At 30.9% G+C, this 18921-nt stretch overlaps 1 protein-coding gene across 1 annotated transcript in view; it reads right to left on the reverse strand.

Moving 5' to 3' along the window:
* Window positions 1-4625: 4625 nt before the first annotated feature.
* LOC131844745 (acid sphingomyelinase-like phosphodiesterase 3a) overlaps window positions 4626-18921 on the reverse strand; it is a 77556-nt gene continuing 63260 nt past the window's right edge. Inside the window, exons 5-10 of the mRNA XM_059193704.1 lie at window positions 18495-18697; window positions 17607-17764; window positions 11611-11782; window positions 9541-9653; window positions 6551-6738; window positions 4626-5765 (exon numbers count right to left, since the gene is read on the reverse strand). Of these exons, the coding sequence (XP_059049687.1) occupies window positions 5540-5765; window positions 6551-6738; window positions 9541-9653; window positions 11611-11782; window positions 17607-17764; window positions 18495-18697 (1060 nt within the window). The 3' untranslated portion in view covers window positions 4626-5539. The remainder of the gene's footprint in view (window positions 5766-6550; window positions 6739-9540; window positions 9654-11610; window positions 11783-17606; window positions 17765-18494; window positions 18698-18921) is intronic.

Consider the following 18921-nt stretch of genomic DNA (forward strand, 5'->3'; position numbering starts at 1 on the left):
ATAGGAATGATAATCCCGTCAATATATATATATATAGAAATCAATACATACGTTTTCGTTGGAAGAATAATAATTTCACATTTTTTATTGTAAAAAATATTCCACACGAGAAATATTAAATCGTCTACAATTCTATTTTAACAATTGCTTACTACGAATTTCAAAACACACGATAAAATTTGATACCGTTCGAACAACAATAGTTTTGTATTCCAATTAAAATAAAATCTTTTTTATTCCAAAATACGTCCAGCTCATATGACATTTTGAAGCTGTGTAATGTTATATATTTCATGTAACCTTATATATAACAAGTTACCTCGAACTACGATTCAGAAAAATTCGATAGAAATGCTGCTCTAATGCTCTAATAGATACATAGGTTCTCATATAACAACACCATTATACTAACGGAGTATTTGAACATGACGATATTTTATATATTATTTTTCATGTGTTTTTCTCGTGCTATAATGAATCAGGAAAAACAAACAAAAAGGTCTCTATTTCGTTTAAGGAAAGGCTTTGACATTTTCGCTGTAAGAAAACATGGTCACGTTAACACGATTATATTCAGTTAGACCTTTGAGAAACTACGCGCGCAGTATGTCGCAACCACATAAAGAGTTATTGTATAACCTTTTCGCTTTCTTTGTCATGAGAATATTTATTATTTTATATTTTCACGAATATATTATGTATTTTCAATTTCATATTATAAGATTGTGTAAAATAAATTTTGTTCGTATACGACACTACAACGTAATTATATATATTTGATCATGAAAAATTGGAATACAATATAAGAGAATTTCGTTACTCAAGTCTCATATTTATTTATTTTAAACTTTGTATTCACACAAAATCTTAAGTGTGTATTGCTGAACATCATTTATTTAGAAAAATAATACGCAAGTTTCTCACTCATTCTTCATGTAATAATAATAAATATTCTGTGACTATTTAAAAGTGATTATATTACGTCTCTTTAAATGGAGAATATTACTATTTCTATCTACTTTAACTTCCATATTGGCTCTTACAGGAGTGAAAGAATGACATGAAAAACCGTTAAATGATTTTCAAATTATAGCGAACATACAGATATATAGATCCGGTGGGGGACTTTATAATGTTTTATGGATATAGACGTTTCTTCTATCCATTTTTAAGGTAGAGCGAGGTAAATTGTAAGATGTTCTGGATGAGTACCTCAGTTTAACCTATCATATTTTATCCGTCAAGCATCTTGCATTGTAAGCTGTGTTTTAGTTATAGATGTTAGGAATAAAACTTACGTTCAGTCTTTTTAGCATTTATTTATTTTTTGAAATATGTCGAAATATAAAAAATAATAAATATATATAAAAAGTATCGGCAACAAAAGAGTCAGATTAAGCTTTAAAATAAATACTAATTTGTACTTTCTTTTTAAAGTTATTTATCCAAGTTATTCTTGAAAAAATATGCCTAGGTACCACTGTCAACTTATTTCAGCCGCCAAGCTGATTAAGCTGTATTTAGGTTGAAGGAAGAGAATAAAATACAATTACAGAACTTACCGTGAAATTACAGAATAAGAGGCATGATATCTTTGTCTTCTAGAATGACTACAAATGAGTTGTAACACGGGTATCATATGACGACGTGATGATGTCCGTGTTACTGGTATATGGGTAACGGTTACCACTTTGTTACCGTCAGATAAGTCGCCAACTTGTTTACAATTTCAATAACATAAAAATAACATTTCAACCCTAGGTGCCGTTATCACTACAGTATTATAAATCAGCAAAGAATCGGTGAGCGTGTTGGACGGTTGATAGCTTATTATTTCCAATGTTGTTCCATAATGCAGCCCAAATCCGTATAGATTCGGCCTGGTCACGTTTCTCTTGTTGACGATTACACGTGGCCTTATTCAGTTATAAGGGTGAACGCACACGTACGATTCATCGCACGTAATGACTTTAACATGCGGTGGCCTAACATCGATCCCGCGACAACGGAATGTGGCAGACAGGATGCTGTCTGCCATATTCCGTACTCACTATATTATGTCCTTCAGAATATCTTGGAGCTTTTAGTGAGTTACAGTACCCGCTTATATCGGGGCGAGGGAGGCGGGAGTCCATGACAATTTTCTCCAAATAAAAAAAGGTTTTTTCGAACTGGCGACTGTTTTTTATAATAAATTTTAATTCTTTCTTATATTGATTACAACCTTTAAGTAAGTATAAATTTATTACTTTATTTCTGATCACGACTATTTAAAAAACGTACTGTACCGAACTTGTCTACTTGTCTACTAGCTGGCCAATGCAACTCATCTGTATCCATTTTCATCATTTTTTTGCAATTTTTTTATTAATGCTTCTCTTCTATTGAACGTAACATAATTTTATATAGCCTTCTACTACGAATGAGCTATCCAACAACAAAGGAAATTTTCAATTTGAACTAGTTAAGTAGGGAAATCTATACCTAACAATAGCGGGTACAACAAACAAACAAAATTCTTTTGCGTTATATTATTAGAACAGATGTATGTATGTATGTTTAGTCTTAAATCATAGGGTGACATTTATATAGAGATATCACATATAAAGAGTTACTTTTACAGTAGTAATTATTATAGTTTACTTGATTTCCTGATACCTAATAGTGAAATAGTTTGCTGATATTATTTAATCTATATTATAAGATTAAATAAAGTTTATGTGCTAAAAACCTTAATGTCATTTAGTGTGCGTTGAACCTAAGTGGTATTAACCGACAAAATTAAATGTGTACATTTGTGAATGAAATAATGATGTGATTCGCATAAATTACATTTGATCCAGTAAAATGAAATCCTAGTTTGTCTGTAATTTCATAATTAATATCTTTGAATCCTTTGGATCTACCAATTTGGATATTTAGCGTCTTCAAGACGGCACAGTATTACATACAATCTGTAGCACCATTGGCAAGGTCCTTAATATTTATTTATATCTTACTTATTTTTATTTCTTACTCTTTATTATTAGCTAGGTCGCTGTAGATTTTTTTCTTAGAAATGGCGATATAGGCAAAAGATGTTAGAGATTCCATATTATCCAACTTCTGTAGTAGTTTTCTTCTAGTATTCATTTCAGTTTGCTAGATTTCCCGTTCAAACTATTAGTTACGGGTTTACTAAATATGTACGCCTCAATATTAAAGAATGTATATTTATGTGCTAAAATATGAATTCTATTATAATAGCCTATAGTTATTGTGTATTATAATAAATAACTTTTAGGTATTGTACCTGTATAACTTATTTCGGGAGCATTCGTTGCAAATATTGTAAGTTTTGTAATAGGTAGGGATATTGCTTTGCACAAATTACTTCCTGCCGTCAATTGTCTCGGTGGTCCAGCGATTTCGCACACCACCTTATATTCGATCGTCGCAGGTTTGATTCCTCACACGATACAAACCTTTGTATTTATATGATTATATTATATTCATTTGAATATGATTGTTTGTATTGATCTGGGTGCCTTATACGTGTGTGTCCTTTATCCATATATACACACGTATAAAGCATGATGTTTTTTTTAAAAAAAATTCGATTCTATCAGTTATTTAGTAACAACAATACAAGTTCTGTTCAGTTTGGGACTAGGTGTAGCTTTTTTTTATACTACGTGCGTGGCTCTTCTGACGGTAAACGATTACCGTAACCTATGGATGCCATAAACATCAAGGATGTCACGTTGTTGGGCATAATTCAAGGTAGTAAAAGGTTAACCCTCCCTTTAATATGTGTGGACCACACAAAAGGAATAATTCGACTACATTTTTGGAGTACATGTCGGGGAACCACCACGATGTTTTAGACCGTCGTACTTAATACTACGAAGCTAGGAATATAAATAAATAAATAACCCTGAACAATTAACATAGCGCCATCTAGTCCCACAGTAAGCAGAGCTTTTGCTATGGGTACTAGACAACTGATGTAAATATTTAGATATTTTTTTTGGTATATACATAGAAAACAACCAGACCGATACAAACATGAGTATGATACTCATGAATACATATGCGCCGTGCGAGGAATCGATCCCGCATCTAGCGGAAGCTAAAAGCGGTATGCTACCCCGCTAGACCACCGAGGCCGTCAATGTAATACGTAAAGTTAAGAAAAACAACACACTTGAATACAGTTCTTTATTAAAAATCAATTGAAACATCCAGTTTAATATCAATACGGGGACACTTAACGTTTTATTTTAATTAAAATAGGGTTGCCTATAATGTACAGTTGCGTGCAAAAACATGTAAAACCGTCCATCTAAATGTCGCTAGCACATAATTAATTACATTTCTTTCCTCGACTGTTTTTTTCCATTACTAGTAAATTAATATGTTTATTTGATTTTGTGCGTGTAAAATAAAATACAACAAGCTATTAAGATATGAGAACTTATAATCTAGTTGCTCCTCATTTACATTTAATTATTTACATAGTAAAATGTTCTAACTTTAAATATAACTAGCTTAGCCCGTGATTTCAAGACCGTTAAACTTTTTTGTATGTAAATTGATTGGAATAAAACAAACACAAAATTTAAATTTTAATTATAATTTGTAATTTACCGTAAAAACAAAGCCCAAAACAGTTAAGCGATTGACTGAGATTGGCTTAGACGTACAGACAAAAATTGTAACAGTAATTATTTTGAAGAAGTACCAAAACATTAGTTTTCCTCAAATATATTTCATGTACAGACAAGTAATCAGTTAAATTTTTATTATGTGTATAAATATAAGTAATTACGGGTAGTTTGAATTTAACATACTTCACACTAACTTAAGATAAAATCACATTTTCTTCAATAGAAGTGTGGTTTACTGTTGTATTAAATGTTACACATAGGTTATTAATTTTATTTATTTTAAATACAAAATTTACAAAAATGTCTTCTAATAAAAACACCCTTTAATTACAAACAATTATATGAAATAGTATTTCATTAGAAAACATTTTTGTTATTATTATTTTTATATTAATTAATTATATAGTTTTATTAATATCACTATTTTATGAACTGAACTGTACTAAATCTAATTATGACGGAAATTATAAACAATTTAATGTATACCTAGAAAAATTAGTTCTAAAATATTTTTTTACATTCTCCTTGACCTATTTTATAGTTAAAGGATTTCATTATGTCTCTATATACAACATTTTTGACCTAAATTATACAATTCCGTGTTTATAATACAAATGTGAAATAATATTTTTCTTAAATCTACCATGTTTGGTAGCGAACTATATCACAATAGCCTTTTAGCGTTCTTCAAATACTATGATTAATTGCACGCTTCACGTCTATATTTCAATAATTCAAGCATAAATGTTTATAAGTTACATTAATATAAAACTAGGGATTTAAATAGTAACCATACAAAATGAGATCTTAAATTTTAAACAGTTGAGTCCTGTTCAAAAATTCATAATAAATTTTAATTTCGGCACTAAGGACAGACTATAATCATGTGTTTATAAGAGGAGTACTACAACCGTCAGTATAGTGAGTAGTCGGGTGATGAGCGGAGCGACAAGCGGGGCGGATTTGCCGGCAGCGGCGAGAGCGCTTGCTGCGGCCTCGACGCACTGTCTGTATGCCACATGTTCGAGACACGTGATAGCACAAAAGTGTTGATGTGCGCACGCGCCGTCACAGGAGTCCGAGCTTTCATGTCTCACGTTGTATGCTCTTATATATCTGTACAAAAAATATAATTTTATTATACGTATTTATGACTATGTCGTTGTTAATTGTCTTAGAAAAGATCGAATGGGCAAATAATATTGCCATTACACCGTATTACTATTATAATAACAGTGTTTACTAATATTACAATTGTATTTATATTGTGTTATACTATATCAATACAATTGTAATACAGATACTAGACAACTGATATAAAAATATACATACATTTATTTTGCAAATACATATATATTACACATAAAATATGCCTTACAAAGTAACAATCATACTCATGAATACAAATGTTTGCACCTTGCGAGAAATTAACCCGCGACTATCGGAAGTAAAACTTATAATATTGATCTAATATTTACATTTTTTCTACCATAATGTTGTGTCTATATATAGTAGACAAGTAATTAATATTTATGTGAGCAGTGTGCTCTCATGCTCGCAATGTGTGAGGATTTTCACAAACAAAATTGGCTACATACGAGTAAGTCACATGCGAGCACATCAACGGTAAAACCGGAGTTGAAGATAATCGCCGTGGCCGAAATCGGCCGGTATTACATTATCGTCATCAGCATCATTATCAATTAATAATGGACTTATTTAATAATTTTACAAAAACAAGTCCTTTTTCTCTATTACATTAGTATAGATTAGGATACATGTACGAGTATAGTCCACATACGACCTAACTGGAACGGAATATGATAATTCAATTAGCGAAGTCGTTGTACCGAACTTATAGCAGAAACGTAATTGAGACACAGGTAGGATCCGAAACTTACTTGTTGAATACTGTGGTCTCTTGCGGCGTGCCTATCCGAAGTTTGTCGGCTAAGTTGTGTAGGGAGTTGGCGGATACGTCGTGGAGGCCGTAGTATTGGGTAAGATTGTATTCCGCTGTCCATTCCGCTGCGCCCGTGTTGCGGTTAGCGGCCGCTAGGTCTAAATAGTATTGCGTATAGTCCAGGACCTGGTGTTGAAATTTTTAATTTAATGAATTGTTTCGCAAATCGCAAATAGCCAAATAATGTAATTTAAAATAAAACTTTAAAATTCAAATGTGGAACATCACGCATGGAATGTTGATATTGTTTTGTTTTACTTTATATGCATTTTTTCACTTCTGGGACATTCCGTGGCGTCAGTATTAAATTCTGTGTACTATAAATTCTAACCATTTTTTATTTCATTATTATAAAACTTAAATATAGCAATATTCGTTCAAAACAAACGTTAATCATATATCTTTACATAGTATACTACGTAATGCAGTGGCTTCCACTGCATATTCGCTTGTATCTTTTAAACTACGAAATTAATTTTAAATCAGTTTTTATTAATAGATAAGAGTGATTCCAGAGGAAGGTTTATACATATGTATAATACATGTACATTGAAGGTGGGTACTTAGTTTTGTATAAACTATGTAGAACCGCTCCACCAGGGGGTGAGTTCAAGTCTACTCAGATACAGGCTTCGTGCCTAGTTCAATTTCCATGCCCATACAATTATAAAATTGTTTACGAAAATGATTCAAGATCTGACCTGATATGATTGTGGCCTAATTAATTTTGTTATTAATATTTTATTTTCAAAGATCTAATGTTAACCTTGATTCTAGTAGGCTGTATATTATTTTAAGTGTACCTAATATTAATCCCTAATATTATATATATAGAGTCTCGTTTCGCTTTTCACTCTGTACACGTAAATCCAGTGTCTAAGTATACATATATAAGTATACTTATACTTCTTCAATAATAATAAATATTTATCAATAAATATAAGAATACCCGACTTTAATAGTAATTTTAATTATTTACACTTATAATGGTGATGTTTTACCAAGGAAGAGTTCATTTAGAATTAAAAATCAACATATTTTTCTAATTCGTCTTCGTATTTTATACCTTACTCTTAAACTAACAGATAAGAAATAATGATACTTTGATCGTTGTCCAAAGTCTGAACAAACCTTTTTAGTTCGCCGATTCATGTAGGTTTTTGAGTGAACGTCAAAGCGTTCCAAGTTCAAATAGTACGTAGCACTACTTGGGTAAAGTCGAGTACAAAGAGAGTTCTAACAAACTTGTACTTGCTAGTGTACTTTTGTTTGAAGTTATACCTGACTGGCAAATTATGAGAACTAACCGATCTCGCGGCCTCTGAATTATAAGAGCAGCTAGAAATAATATCGAAGTGCTCTTTTAAGCCGGTAAGAGTTGCTCAGTATCTGCTCGTCCAACTTTTAAGACAAGTGGGTCTTCATGTCGGATTATTTCCAAGTCAAATTGAAAAAAAAAAAGTATAATATAAAAGTATATAATATTAATAAAAAATTCAAATATATAACACAACTAGAAATAGCATTATATTAAAACCAAAAATACATTGAGGTCAAACGAAAATAAACTAAAATATATGTTGCCTATAAATAATGCATTGTTTCATGATTATTCTTGAAGTATAATGTATTTTTAATTATAACCTATATCTAAATAATCATTACTGGTCCTTAACGAGTCCTCTAATGTAAAATAATCGTTAAGTTGATCGTCTATATACTACTTTTATTATTAATCAATGGCTAAAATCTGCGGCTTTACCTGCACGATTTTTGATAATGATTCTAAGGATAGAATATTTATAATTCAGGTAATAATTGAGCTACGTTAGGATACGTTAATACGTTAGGATTATAAATTGTATCACAATGACGACGCTGCGCATTCTTTACACATCTAGGCAAATACATTGCTTAAAATCTAAGAAACTTTATTCAAACTGGTCTCGTGCTACTGGCTAATATATACAACAGTATTTCAGCTTCAAAGTGAATTACCTATCTTAGGTATTATATTCCTTCTATGTCAATTGTGCGAAGCAGGGATAATATTTAAAAAACAGTGTCGTGTTTAGTTTTCGTACAAAAAAATTTGTTCTATAATTTATAAATTATTGAGCGTTCAGTACCTACAAACTATTCGTGGCTAATCTTTGTTATTGTATTTTTATGTTTGCAGCAGCGACTAGAGAAGCACAGTAACAAAAATGCAAAATCCAATTATTCGTTTTAAATAAAACATTATATTATAATATATAATTCTTCTGTAAGCAGTTTATGACGTAAATTACTTTTCATCCAGAAAAATTAAATTCTAGCACATAAGTGAGTAATATATAATTAGTCCATCTTTAAATAGGCAATAATATATAACTAGTTCTGGATGCTACATTAATATACAAGAATTTTGCTCTCTATGGTCTGTGCCTGCTCTATAAGTAACATAATATAATGTCACCACCATTTTGTTTTAAACTAGATACTCGATTTTATGAACTCGATACAAAATCCTATACTCAGTTTTCAGGCCAGTGTATACCAATAATATTATAGTAAGAGACATATGGATCCAATTTCATCTGTGTAGTTCAAGGGTTGTTATTGGGGGAGAGCGTTTTAGTAATGGGAATTAATAACCTTACTGCTAGAAAAGTACTAATCGACTTCCATACAGTTCCCTCTGGAAACCATTGCAGTTGTCATGATGAATTCGCTACGGCATTTTGGCTTAAATAGCTGACTGATATAATTTCTTGCTCGTGATATCATCCTTCGCTTGAGTACGTATATCATTAGAGCAGACAGGTGCACTATTACATCATCATTCACATACATAAAAATAGGCTTTATGACATAATACTCTATACCTAATTCATACAGGCAAAGAGCTAATTTAGCTTATTTTGTAACTTTAAATTATTAGTTTACCTTTCCATTATTAGTATCGAATTTGTAAAGTCTAAGGCCAGGATTAGAAGATCCGGCGGGATCTCGATGCGGGCTCACAGACGGCGCTAGCAGTGCCCAAGAGACTGGTCGATCTGTAAAGTATTACAAAGTTAATATTGAACAATAATAATAATGTAGGACAATTCCCATAGCATCGTCTGACCCAAGCTTGTAGTTTGGATACTAAACAACTGATATAAATATTTAAATATATGTACTTATTATAGTAAGAAACCACCCATACAAATCCACACACAGTTATTAATGAACTGAAATATTTGTATTGCATGAGAAATCGAACCCGCGACCACTAGAAATAAGAACATATGCTAAACCGCTAGAGAATCGGAGCAGTCAATATCATCATCTGCTTCTTCCTTATCCCATTTATTTGTGGTCGGCGTAATATATTTTTCAATAATACATATTATATGTGTACGTATGAATGCCTGACAATTTAGTTTTCTGGAACGGCAACGCATGATGGATGCCACTGCGTCACATGATACCGTGATATCCGTGCTGCTGTTTATTGTTTATATTGCGTAGGCGACGATTCCACTTACAAGTATCTTCCTACCACTGTCATACATAGTTTACCTCACTTTTAAATATATGCCATATTACCAACTCCTTTTTTCTTATATACGAGTATAAATATACACTCTATATCATTCGTACATGTGTTAAAAGAAATTGTAATTGAAACATAATTATTGAGTAAGATATAATTAGTATTTATAATAATTACAATTTCAAATAATGATATTCAAAATTGCACGATTATTTGGTAAAATATATAAAATTTCCTGAAATTTTAGTACTTTTATCGGTAAATCAAATATCATCGAAAAGTATATCAATTACCAGAATTATTTAATTTTAATAAAAACGAGCGGCTTTTAACAGTATTAAATGAAGACTTCATTTGATTTTAAAAGCTCTTATCTTAACCGATTATTGAAGTGACGAACGAGGAAAATTTCGTAAAGATTCTCTCTTCAATAAATACTTTCAAAGCCTCCTATTTTTGTCTGACTCACATGTAACACTTGCGCCACAATTTGGTATTAATAATTGAAAGTATTCGTACGCTTATCTCTTCTTGAAATAATGTTTTTTTAGTATTTTTTTTCGATGTTCGTCATACACGCTGACGGTCTACTACCTCATGGTAAATGCTAACAGTTATATACATATATATTCCTTAATAGCAATCGAGATAACATGTTATCATATGACGTATATTATACAGCTCAGGCGTTGTTATTCTAGAGGTCTAAAATAGCATGCCTCTTATCTCGTAAATTAAATTTAAATCTTCAACCGAAATATAGATTACAAAGCAAACTTTACTAAAGCAGACATACTTTTTCTAAGTAGGTATAGTCTGGATAAATATCATTAAAAACAAAGTATAAATTAGAAAGAATAACACAAATCTTCGTAAATTTGGTAACCCTGAGACTACAAGAATCCTATGTGAACTATCAATATTTACTAATATTATACAGTATATTTGTTTATATCCTCATGACGTGTAAAAAAATTTTATATAATTTGCCATACTCGTAGTATTTTTATAGAAAAGATTTTTAAATAAGATAGATAACTCTATATCGTAATTAATGAATATATCTCGACCATAAATCTAAATTGTCGGTAAAAACTACTCTAGAAGTATGTAGCTTTCCATCGACTATAAAAAATATTTTTTTAAAGTCATCTCTTCAATTTTATGATACTCTCTCAATTTCTTTTGAGTTTATCCATTCTTCATATTTTTATGATTACTTTTGCAATGAACAGTGGTAAATGTTAGTTTTTTTAATAGTTTTAATTACGTAATTGTTGATAAGATTTCATGGGCGAAATGGAAACCTTGATAATTTAAAAGAATGTTTCTTTTTAGTGTAAGATTAAGATTAATTATTTAATAATTAAAATTATAATTCTATTTTTGAAAATACGCATTTGATATAATAAATAAATATACATTAAACCTCATCAACTGAAGATAAATTAAATTACTTACAAATAAAGACTTACCATGATCGTATATGACACGGAATGTATCAGCGTGGAGGTGGCCGAAGAATTGTCCAGCGATTATTCTAGAATGACGTCGAACAGTCTGTAGATACTTTGCATTGGCATCAGCTGATGTGTCGTATGCATAGCGGGAATCAGAACCGGGGGCAGCGTGACCGACTATGTATACCTGATTAACAAATATAAAGGCGGTATTACACTATTGTAACATATCTTCCGGCATGATAAGGCATGAGGCTAACACATGTCATATGACTATATGTTCGTGTTGGTCATGAAGACGGCAGTTTCCATTCATCATCATCATCATTCATCGACTGTGCCGTCATATTGTTGCCATACTACTTGTATGAAAAAGAAGAGATATATCAAAAATATTATATTAGTGGTACAAAACACCTTCTTTTATATATTTATTATTATATATAATATATAACCAAAAGTATATTTACTTATATACAAGATAGGCTGTGTGTTTGTTACGCTTTTAAACCTAACCTACATAACCAATTATGATATCAATATATGATATACATATGTATATGATATGATAATTGGTTATGTATTTGCATATAAAAGCTACTGTTTATCCCGATTAGTTACGGAAACAAGGAAAAAGTTTCTAACAAATATCAAGTTCGGCATCAAGTTCAAGATATTATTTCAGTATAATTAATATAACTTTAATTATTTAATTTAGTTATAAACTCTTTATTTCACCAATAGAATTAATATAATAATTTAATGATATATATGAAAAACGGGAAAGTTCAATATTTATTTAGAATTTTGTTTTAAAAATAGTTAAATATTTTACACTACAAAGGCTAAAATCTATGCTAGTACTGATAAAATTTGAACGGAACTTCTATTCTGCTATTCTAACTCTTACTACGCTGCTTATTAGTATTTATTTATAATAAACATAACATTATAAGTTATTTAAATAAAAAATTAAAATATGTGTAATTTACAAATTAAAGTTATAACGAAAAAGTACTCGTAATTTTTAAATGTAGGAGTAACAATGTGTCTTCATACATACGACATAAGAGTTATATTACATTTTCTGGCAGATTTTTAATATAAGAAAACATAGCTTTCATTTGCATAATTTTAAACATTATTCTGAACACTAATATTTGGTATTTCTACCTTTACAACTGTGTCAAATAGCTTTATATCCAGGACATGGCCATAGCTTAACAACACATAGTAGTCCAATTAAGTATTAAGAAAGACCTATGTGTAATAAAAATACGAATATATTTATAAATTTACAGAATTTATTTTCTAATTCTTCATTAATTATTAACAAGTTAAATATATAAACGAACATTTTAATAAGTAATAATAAGTCAATAAATAAGCCTATACAATTAACACAGCGCCATCTAGTCCCACGGTAAGCAGGGCTTGTTGTATGGGACAACTGACATAAATACTTTTTTTTGTAAATTCATACATAATTAACATAGAAAACACCCTACTGTTACAATCACAGCCATGAATACAAATGTTTGCACCATGCGAGGAATCGAACACCCGACGATCGGAGATAAAGCGATGTGATAAACAGCTAGACCACCAAGGCCGTCAATAGTTCCTCCTTTTTTTTCGATTTCGAGGTAAGAATAATAAATACTATGTCACAATTTAAGCGTAAAAGTCGCTTAAAGTATTTTTTTTATTAGTCTAATAGAAATAATAATTTCATTAAATAAGCAGATAAAATATTCTAATAGTATCGCAAGGTATGAATAGAATACTTAATCCACTGAAACTTTCATTATCAATTTACCTTCTGTTAATTTATAATCTGTGAAGCGCTCGTGCTTTGTACAACTATTTACTTGGCACTCATAACTGTGAGTTATTGTGGGCCTATTATAATTACACATAACTGTGAATACGGAAATCTATAATTCACTACCATAATATGACTGAAACGTAGCTAAATATTTTGAATAGGAAAGTGGAGTTATAAAGCGCGCTATGTGTATTTACCATAACTAAATTACTAGAGTTTTTACTGAGTTAAAGTTTGTATAAATTTTATCTTAGTACCTCATTCTCACCTATTTCAGTTGCCAAGCTTGTTTGTAAGCTGTGTTTCAGTTGAAGGTTGAGATAAGGCAGTAAAATAACGTGGTATGCAGATATGACATCTTCTTTCGGAATGGCAACAAAGTTCATAAACAGCACTGTTAATGTATACAAGTGACCACTTACCATCAGGTGGGTGGTCAATTTATTTATCATTGTATTATATTATACACAGATATACCTATATAACATATGTATAATAGAATGAAAATTATATTTATATATATTTGACACTCTATCCTTACTTCCTTACTAATATTATAAATGCGAAAGTAACTCTGTCTGTCTGTCTGTCTGTCTCGCTTTCACGCCAAAACTACTGAACTGATTTAAATGAAATTTGGTACATACATAGTCACGACCTTGAGTCCTTACTCACCTAGGCTACTTTTTAATGCGAAAAAAGGGTTGTAAGGGGTTGAAAATGGTAATACAAGGTTATCTTTATGCGGTTGAATACACACATTATAATAATGGCTTAACTAAAAAATTAGATATTTTGGAAAGTCTACTTTATAATTGTGTTATGAAGTCTATTTTCAAAAATTTTTATGTCTGAATTACACCAGTATTGTACTAGATATGCGACTTATTAACGCTCATATGTCATAAATAAACATATATGTCATTTGTATAAGCAGCGCGCATGCGTTATATAAGTTGCGCGCGCAACTGATTATTGTCAATCCGTTGTCTCCTTATGAATTTAAATGAATAAATGTTTGCTCTGCAATTTTATTTTATAAATACATAAATATAATCCTGGTATAGCCTATAACTGATGACCCTGCTCTTGGACAAGAGCGTAAGAACATATTATTAATATTTTTGAAGAATAAAACAACATATAATATTAAAAATGTTGTCAATACATATGAACAACATTTCCTTGGAAGAAACAACATCTACCGTTCCATCCGAGCTATTCAGGTTCGGAATACGCGTTTCTCCATTCTGGCCAGTAGAGTCAGAGATATGGTTTGCGCAAGTAGAGGGATAGTTTGCAATTTAGAATATCACATCTATTATTTTGATTTAACAAAATTTTATTATGTTATTGGCCAACTGGACCACCAATTTTCAAAAGAATTTAAAGAAATGTTTAAACTGTTTATTAAATATAAAATAAATATGACATTTAAATTTGTAAATATCACATTGTCTCCATTCAAGGGGTAAAATAAAATAGCAGAATAAAAGTTTTTATGGAAATTCGTCATATTTGAAGCTAGAACGATGAAGCTTTTTTCTTACGCTTTTTTGGGTCAGTTTATTTAATAAATACCTTACTAATATTATGAAAGTGAAAGTGAGTCTGTCTGTCTGTCTTAAAAGCCAAAACTTCTGAACTGATTTAAATGAAATTTAAAGTCTAGATCTTGAGATAGGACATAGGTAACTTTTTAATGCTAAAAAGGTTTATAAGAGACTGAAAGAGGAATTTTTTAAAAGTTTAAGCTTCAATCTTATTTTTTTGCGTATTGATTAAATATAATTAACGAAAATGGGTTGTAAGGGTCAAAAGGCGAGTTAAAATGTTGTATGCATGTATTGTCATTTTTTAAAGCTAGAAACTTGAAACCCATTTTTTAGGCTGTTGAGATAATATCAGTACCTACCGCCACAGGACTCAGCCATAAATGGTTACAGTATAGCGACATCTTATCATTGGTACATGATGACACTAATATAAGTAGCATTAAAAAAAACAAGAAAAAGGGTTATAAGGGGTTGAAAGGGGAGATGTAATGTATGTATGGTATGTATGGAAGTATCTTCATTTTAAAGATAGTAGTTTGAAACTTAGTTTTTGGCTGTTGATTGAATTGTATGGAATTATGTATGGAAATTTCATTTTTGAAGCTAGAACGATGAAACTTTTTTATTGGGTTAGATTATTAATATATATTTTTTATTATTTGCTCAAGGTCACTATTTTAAGCGGACGAAGTCGCGGGTACAGCTAGTTATAATATAACTGCAGAACTTTGTGAATATAGATGGATGAATGGATCTTTATTACTTTATTTCATGCAAAAGTACTGAATGGATTTTAATAAAACTTTACAAATATAGCTTAAACATTAAATTAACACATAGGGTGTAAATTTAACGCGGAAGAAATACGGGCACAGCTAGTATATTATAATTTGATAACTTCAGAATATTATTCTTTCGGAAATGATAGAGAGCCTCTCAGTCTGTCTTACCATATCGAACCTATAGACTAATATTATGGCAATATACTCTAGTGTAAATAGTCAAGTAGTAAACATTTAAAAATATACCAAAAAACGTATCGGGCATATGTATGTATTAGGTAATTACGGCAAATCTCATTATAATATACACACCCACATATTAATATAAACAATGTAACAATTTGCAAAGTTTCACGCATATTAAATCCACACGCTACGCCCACGGCAATACAACAAAATAAAAGTCAAATAAAATATTCAACCAATCCGTCGACTAAGCCGAAACCTCTTTAAAAATTACTTTTCCGTGCAATTTCGAAGAGGCGATTAGATTAACGAGTTTCTAATCTGTAATTTATTAGAGCGGTGGGGCCGGACTTCCTTACCCCAGTTCCGGGGCTGTAGTTATGAACCGCCTCGTAATGTAACTAACCACTTGTTAATATAAACAGCGGTACTGTTGTTACAATGTGACAAAAATAATCAATTACTGACAATTTGTATTTATTACGAACTGAGTTTATGATCAACTCTATGTGCAAAATAAGTGTTCTTTTATTATCAATGGACTACCCTCGTCTAATGGTAAGTTATGGCCAAACTTAAGATGTAGCGCGCTTACCCACAAGAAGTCTATATACCATAGACTTGAAGAATCCGGGGTTGTATTTCTACGAGAACACGAAAGCTGGAAGCGTGTTCCAGTCTTTGGCAGTACGTATTAGAAAAGACAACGCGAACCGCTCAATGGAATGTGTGAAATTTCCACGACATACGGATGAAGGTCTAGTGTTTGTCGTGTAATTCAGTGATGAAAAAGGTAGGCAAGATCGAATTATGAAGGTCCTGTGCCCACTCGCCAAAGTATATCCTATAAAACACCGACAGACTGGCCTTTTTGCGTCGATGTTCTATCTCTGAAATCTAGCTTTATTAATCCTCAATTAACCTCAAAGATCGCTCAACAGAGTCCAGGGCAGCCAGTTGATATTTGGCAGATCCATCCCACAAATAGCTACAATACTATATACAATAAGTAATAATGTACAATCGGACTTGAGCTTGGTATAAAAGATTAGGACAAACTGAGTTTGGTTTTTAACGAAATTAATTTATAATGAATGAAAAAGTATTATATTTATGACAGTTATATTAACATAATATACTCGTATTAATTATGTCATCAAGTTATTTACTATGTTCTAGTTTAAATTGTTTGAAGTTATTTATGTCATGAAGTTTTTTTACTGTAACTGTTTGCCGTGCGCCAGAACTTATGTTTGTTGTAATAAAAAAATTACTTAAATGTTTATAAAATAAAATTCGATGGAAATTTTCAGTTACAAATTGTTATACGCGTAACATTTCATTGTTTTGTTCAAAATTTTCGTTAGAATATTTATTTTCTAAGGCTTTTTAATTTCTAATATATAATTTAATGGACAAAAAATAAAAAAGTGTCGGCCGCAAGAAAAAATGAGAGTAAACAGGAAAATTGACAACTGACAGGGAGGAAACAGACATTTCTCGAGTTAAAATTTGTTAGAAAATTTTAAATATACTTACGACCATATCACAGATGAAACGAACATGGTATGAGCACCAAGTATCTTTTTATAAAAAAAAAAACATTGGAAAGGCGAACTCTCTACTTCATAAAATCGGTTAAAAATTTAAGATTCTCACCATTTCCTTATTAGTTGTAGCTTTGTCCAATACCGCATCTAGCCAATCCCACTGACTTCTCGCCTGCGGACTGTTTGACTCTCGAATACTGAATAAGTTTGTATTCAACGCTACTATTCTTAGCTTGCTATGTGACTGTTCAATAGTATAGTAGCCACCTATGAAGAAATAGACAATTTTATTATTGTTATAGTAATAATTTAAAGTAAATAACTTAATAATACATTAATAGCAGTAGAATAAATAGTACTGTTGATATGTCTATATAGTAATAAAATATTCATAAATGGTTGTTACAGATACAAAAGAAAATTAAATATAGAAAGTAAATTTAATTTTGTGGCAATCCCTACAAACAATACCACCACTTCAGGAACAGGTATACACTACAAGTACTTAACTCTACCAATAGGACAAATAGTATTAAATAAGACACACATAAATTAATCGACATAAAATTGACTATTCGGATTTATGTACTTCATGGAATAAAACAGCTTTTCATAAGGCATTAACTTACATCATACAACCTTGAGATTCTCACGCCCATAGTTTTCTATTATCTAATAGAAAACTATAGGACAAGACTACATAAAGCTATATACTAGCTATTTTGCTTTATCTTAGTCTGACTTATTTATGTTACTTAATTAATTGAAGTACTAGAATAACTATTTAGTATTATCAATTGCTTCGTAATCTGCGTAGGAAAGGTGGGTTTACTTCGGTTAAAGTAGTGAAAATACAGAATATGAAGCGTAACATCTTAGTCCTCTGCAATGGCAACGCTTGTTGTGTGTACTTGTCATTACAATTACACAAAAAAAAAATACAATTAATTAAATGACTCAGTTCATTTATCTTACGCTTAATAAGAATAATCCTTACCATTTTGAAAGGTCTGTAAGGCCTCCAATGGTAACCAATGCATCCATAGATTTGTTAGTTGGGCGGACGGCGCGGGGTCCAAATGTCCTAACACAGGGAACACAAAGTGTGAACTAAACGTTCTACTGAGAAGATCTGTCATGTTTCTGATCGCCTGGTATTTATCATCCTCGTTACCGGTGTATCGGGCTGCAATGATGTCACTGAAATGGAAACTTGGTGTTTAATCACTTCTTAGACTAAATTAGAATATTGTTCTCTTGATGGTGAATATCTTATATTTTTATACATATTTATATAAGGCTAATAATTACGCAGAATTCAGGGAGTAACCAAGTTACATTTTTTTTAATTGTTGTAAGGCATTATTATGAGCATATGCAGTTCTATATTATGCTATAAATGGTATTTTCCATATTTTTCACTT

This window comes from Achroia grisella, unplaced genomic scaffold (assembly GCF_030625045.1).
Source record: "Achroia grisella isolate CSIRO2021 unplaced genomic scaffold, CSIRO_AGI_Agris_v1 utg413, whole genome shotgun sequence".
NCBI classification, from domain to species: domain Eukaryota; kingdom Metazoa; phylum Arthropoda; class Insecta; order Lepidoptera; family Pyralidae; genus Achroia; species Achroia grisella.